Here is a 5,557-nt window from a genome sequence, read left to right as displayed (position 1 = left end):
GTTTAGATTAGGCCCACCTCAAGGAAAGGCAAACCAATCCCTACAATTGTTTTTGCTCAAAACCTAGTTACACTTAGTAGGTAATGCAGAAAGATAAAGAAACCCATTGAGAACCACAGAAAAACCTAATCTTAAGTGAAAACTGTGTGTAAAGTTCCACTGTGAATAAAAATACAGAGCAAAGTTGAAAGAAGGTATTAATTAAGGTAGGATGCAGATGGTAATAGAATAAGGAGTAGATCATATCTTAAGTTGCAATGCAAGATGCAAGCAGAAGTATACATTCTATCAGCATCTGCTGAAACCAGGTGGAGCAGGGCTCCTTATCTGTTCCATGACCCATCCCTCAGAACTCCTTCCCATAAGGAGTTATACCTTATGGGAGATGCCCCACCCAAGGAGAAAAGCCAAGCATTTCCTACCTAAATAAAATCTGAAATTTGAAACATCAGAGCACCCTTTCCCACTAAATTCCCAGAAAACCAGGCCACTAGATGGTAAAAAAGTAACTACACCCGTCTCCAAAATAATTGCTTCAACAAAACCACATCTGTCACTCCAAGAAAACTATAGGTACCATTATTCAGACTGTAACCAACACCCTGAGCAACAGGGTTACAGGTTGCATTCTGACCTTGCCAGTCTCGTGGTCTTTCTATTACTATACTTTTATTTTCACTTTCCCAGTGAAAAACTGCTCTTCTAAATCCCCTATCTTTGCCAGGGAGCTCCTTAATTTCCAAGTCATATTGATTTAGAGGGAAGGAGTTTACATTTTCCATTTCCAGAGAAGCTCCAGAGCTCCTCAGCAGACACCTGTCTGTCAAACCAAGACAGTGCCCTGCTGCAGCTCCATCCCCATGGCAGGATCCGCGCTGGATGATCCCCAGGGACCCCCGGTGGGCAGAGCCCCCCTGAGCCCTGGTGCTGCTGATCCGTGTTGGGAAGACACCTGGCTGGGGGCTGCACATCCTCCCCGTGGCCTGGATCTTCTCTGCATTTCTCTGTGTCCTTCCCAAACACCCCAAACCAGGGTAAAAATAGAGATGTGAAATAACGACCTGCTTGGGGACACGGGGGGATCTTCCAGGGGATGCGGGGGACGCTCGGTTCCCGGGATTTAAGGGGTCCTGGGAGGGACCTGGGGGTTTCTCAGGGTGTTGGGCACCCCAATTCCAGCGGCTCTGGCTGCGCTGGGAGAGAGAATCAGCGGGAGGAAGAGGAGGGACACAGGAGGAGCGGCAGGAAGAGGAGGAGCGATTTTCCAACCACGCGTTTATCCCGCACGCCCGCGCGTCCCCCGGGAGCGGCAGAATCGCCCCCCCAAAGAACCCGCAGGTAAGTTGGGACGGGGAGCTCGCCCCAAATCCATCATGGGGGGCTCTGGAAGGGTTTTACTTTGCGGTTCAGGGGATGTTTGGATTTGCAGGAGCCCAAAGCCCAGACCCGAAGCGGGGAGAGCGCAGATGGGCGATCCCGGAGCCGGGGGACCCCCGGCAGCCTGGAGGGGTGCGGGAGGTTGGTGCTGAGCGGGCTCCGGGCCCCCGAGGCTGAAAGGGGCGCTGACTGCTCCAGCTGCCCTTGGGCAGCGCCACCATCAAACCCAACGCGCTCAGCCCTTGTTTTCCTCCCCAAACCAGGATTTCCCAAACCTTGGCTGCATTGAGAGGAGAAGGAGGCTGTGAGGACGAGGTCGATGTCCCCGGAGCCGCAGGCAGGTGAGGAGGAAGTCAGTGCCCCTTTCCCCCTGTGTCCTGCTCCATCTCCCAGCCCATCATGGCCCCGGCTGCAGCACAGCCCTAGTGGGATCTCCTTGCCCTTCCCTCTGGCACGGAGGCAAATCCCATCCTCTCCTTGTCCTTTTTCCCCCAGACAAGGAGCTGAGCACGGACAGCAGGGAGGACAAATCCCCGCGGCACAGCCTCGGGCAAGAGGCCGTTTGCAGCGGCTCCACGGCGCAGGAATGCAACGGGGAGGAAAAGCCCCGCAGATCCCGCAGCAGGAGGGGCTGCAAACGCACAGCCCGGGGATCCCAGCAGGAAAGAGCCAGCCCGGGCCGGGGAGGCGGCCGGAGCTCGGAGCTGGGGCTGCGTGAGCAGCTTCACCATGGGGAGAAGCCCCACAAGTGCTCGGAATGTGGGAAGGGCTTCAGGTGGAGATCCAACCTGATCACACACCAGAGAATCCACACGGGGGAACGGCCCTACGAGTGTGGGGAGTGTGGGAAGAGATTCAGCCAGAGCTCAAACCTGACTGTGCACCACAGGATCCACACTGGGGAGAAGCCCTACCAGTGTGGGGAGTGTGGGAAGAGATTCACCCAGTGGGCAAGCCTGAATCTTCATCAGAGGATCCACACTGGTGAAAGACCCGACGAGTGTGATAAATGCAGGAAGAGGTTTCAGCGAATGTCCCATCTCTTCGAGCACTATCGCACTCACTGCGATGGGAGGCCCTTCTACTGCTCCAACTGCGAGAAGGGATTCAAGCTCTACTCCACCCTCGTCACCCACCAGCGCATCCACACTGGGGAGAGACCCTGCGAGTGTCCTCAGTGTGGGAAGAGCTTCTCCAGGAGCTCTCACTTGACCAGACACCAACAGAGTCTCCACTGAGACAATCCCTGCGAGTGCCCTGAGTGCAGGAAGAGCTTCGTGCACTGCTGCAGCTCCATCCCCATGGCAGGAGCTGCACTGGATGATCCCCAGGGACCCCCGGTGGGCAGAGCCCCCCTGAGCCCTGGTGCAGCTGATCTGTGTTGGGAAGACACCTGGCTGGGGCTCCACAACCTCCCCGTGGCCTGGATTTTCTTTGCATTTCTCTTTGTCCTTCCCAAATATCGACATCCTGGTAAAAATTAAGATGTTGAAAAATTACATGGTTGGGCACATGGGAGCATATTCCAGGGGATGTGGGGGATGCTGGGTTGCAGAGATTTGAGGGTTCCAGGGAGGGACTTGGGGGTTGCTCAGGGCTTTCGGAACCCCAGCCCCAGTGGCTGTGGCTGTGCTGGGAGACCCTGGCTGAGGTTCTGGGGCAGTTCGTGAACAACCCCCTGCCCTGACACTGTCCCCATGTCCCCCTCTCCCAGCTCCTGCTGTCCCCTGTTCAGGATCCCCCTCTCCTCACTGTCACTCCCCTTGCCCCTGGCCCGTTCCCATCTCACCCCACTGTCACTCCTGTCCTGCTCCCATCCCAGTGCAAATCCCATTCCTGGTTTCATTCCCTGTCCATGTCTCATATTTTTTGCCCTGTTGCCATTCACATATTCCCAGTCCAATATTCCATGCCCTGTTTCCCTTTTTGTATTCCCAGTGCTACTCCCATTCCCATAATTCAATTTCTATGTTTCCAGTCCCCTTCCCATATCCCCATTGCCAATCCTGTTACCATATTCCCATTTCCATTCCCTGTCCTATGTTGTTAATCCCCATCCCATATCATCTCCCCAGTTATTATTTCCATATTCCTGGTTCCTCTTTTCACTTCCGTTCCCATGTCCGTGTCCCCATTCCCAGTTCCATTCCCTGTGTCAGTCTTCATTCCCAGTTGTTGAAATGTGTAACACAGAAGCCTTTTAGAGTCCCTCTGAGAGAGAACAGAATGCAAGAATTAAATTAAAAACATTTTCAGAAATGAAGTATACTAAGCCACACCAACATGAAATAGATCTCTAAGGTTTAGTTCATAAAGTAGAAATATTAAGTTGCATGGATATGAAGTAGAAGTATAAATCATAGTGTGAAATACATAGAAATATGTTTTAAATGCCCTAAGAAGTAAAAGCCATAGAATCTCATGTAAAAACCAAGCTGCAATTGGAGCTTAAAAAGGGTTCTAGACAGAATAAAAATAGATTAAAAAGATATTTTCTATTCTTCAGATAGAACAGATAGGCAATGTGCACAAGTTAGACATAAGCTTTTGTATTAGAAAACCAGAATTCTAATAGGTTTATGAGAAGTGCTTCAGGTTCCTGTTTTTTGATCATTGGGAAATTTGTCAATAAAAATCCGTGTATTGGATCCAGAGCTCTCTCTCGCTCCTGTCTCATTGCTCTCTCTTCTTCCCCCACCACCATCATCACCACTACCAGCATGTGAGAGAAGAAGAAGAGGAAGATGAAGAAGAAAAGACAGAAGAAGAAAGGCCAGGGAGCATCTGCTTCTGGAGACTCTGCACCAGCCACAGCTTCGACCTCTTGCAGCAGAGAGCTGCTCCTGCTTCCATCAGGACTTTATGGCAGAGAGATTGAACAGGGACTGGAGAGCCTTGGGCTCTTTGCCTTTGGAGCCTGACGTGCCTGCACAAGAAACAACTTTACAGCAGCCAGCAGCTGCTCTGCTCTGGGAAGATCTGAAGCCATAACCAGTCCTGACACCCAGTCCCTGTCTCTGTCCCTATTCCCAGTCCTTGTCCCCACTCCCCATCCCATTCTCAGTCTTGGTCTCAATCCTCTAGTTCTGGACCCGGTCCCTTATTCCTTGGTCCCTTCAGTCTTGTAGTCCAGCTCCCTGTCTCCATTCTATCAGCCAAATTCCTGGTCCCTGTCTTCCTTTCGGTCCCATTCCCACACCTGGTCCCATTCTCAGTCCCACTGCATTATTCCCATTGGCATTCCCGGTCCCTGAACGCATTCCCTGTCCCCTTTCCTAGTCCCATTCCCAATTCCATTCCCTATCCCTGTCTCATATTCCAGGTCTTGGTCCCTGTCGAGGTCCCTGTCCCCATGACAAGTGCAGAATTCCCAGTCCCTGACCGCATTCCCATTCCTGGTCCCTGCCCCATTCTAGGTCTGCATTGTTATAAATTTTTCTGTAATAAATTGATCAACTCCAATAAATGGAATCGAAGTATTTATTGATCAAGCAGCAATAAGCAAATCAGCGCTGGGGTCCGGGGAGTCTCCGCTCCACCAGCGGCGCGCACCCCACTCCGTGTCAGTCCCTCTGTTATTTTCATCTTCTCCCGTGTCTGTGCCTTTCAGCATCTTCTCACGTTCTTTCTGTGTCTGCACAGCCAGTTGCTGGGGGCTCTTCTGGCTCCTGGTGGTCGTGGGGAGGAAGGCTGTGGTCTTCTTCTCTTAGCCATTGGTTGACTTTTTCCTATCTTTTTTTTCAAGCATCCACAAACTGGGCACATACACATACAGATGTTTGTGGCTATTTGATATACAATCTTTCAGCTAGCTTAAGCAAGTCTCAGTGGTCTTTTGGCCGTGTTCCCTAATTTAGCAATGTTTGATTAGCAAAGTCTTACACGTACTCTGTTACAATTCCCCCTTTTTATCATTTTTGCTGATCAAATCTTTGCAATTCTGCATGGCTCAGTTCTAACCCTTCGTCCTGTATAGGCTCATACTGTGCTCTTACCAACATTAAGTGCAGGGCTTCCAGCTTTCTTTTGACTATTGAATGATTTTGTTAAAAATACATGGTCCAAAGGTCAACACTAAAATCACCAATATTAGGGGTCCTGCAATAGTGGACAGTAGGGTAGTTAGCCATGGAGAATGGTTAAACCAGGACTCATACCAGCTCTGCTGCAGTTCTCTTTC

At 51.1% G+C, this 5,557-nt stretch overlaps 1 protein-coding gene across 1 annotated transcript; it reads left to right on the top strand.

Moving 5' to 3' along the window:
* Positions 1 to 1,691: 1,691 nt before the first annotated feature.
* Positions 1,692 to 2,556, top strand: LOC306816565 (uncharacterized protein; the record flags this gene model as incomplete). The annotated part of the gene is made up of 2 exons (XM_079332998.1): positions 1,692 to 1,718; positions 1,873 to 2,556. Coding segments are annotated over exons 1-2 (706 nt in total), but the record flags the coding sequence as incomplete, so codon positions are not given.
* Positions 2,557 to 5,557: the final 3,001 nt, after the last annotated feature.

This window comes from Erithacus rubecula (genome assembly GCF_903797595.1).
Source record: "Erithacus rubecula genome assembly, contig: scaffold_670_arrow_ctg1, whole genome shotgun sequence".
Lineage (NCBI taxonomy): Eukaryota > Metazoa > Chordata > Aves > Passeriformes > Muscicapidae > Erithacus > Erithacus rubecula.
The sequence above is the reverse complement of the archived record's forward strand: the minus strand, read 5'-3'. Positions and strand labels throughout refer to the sequence as shown.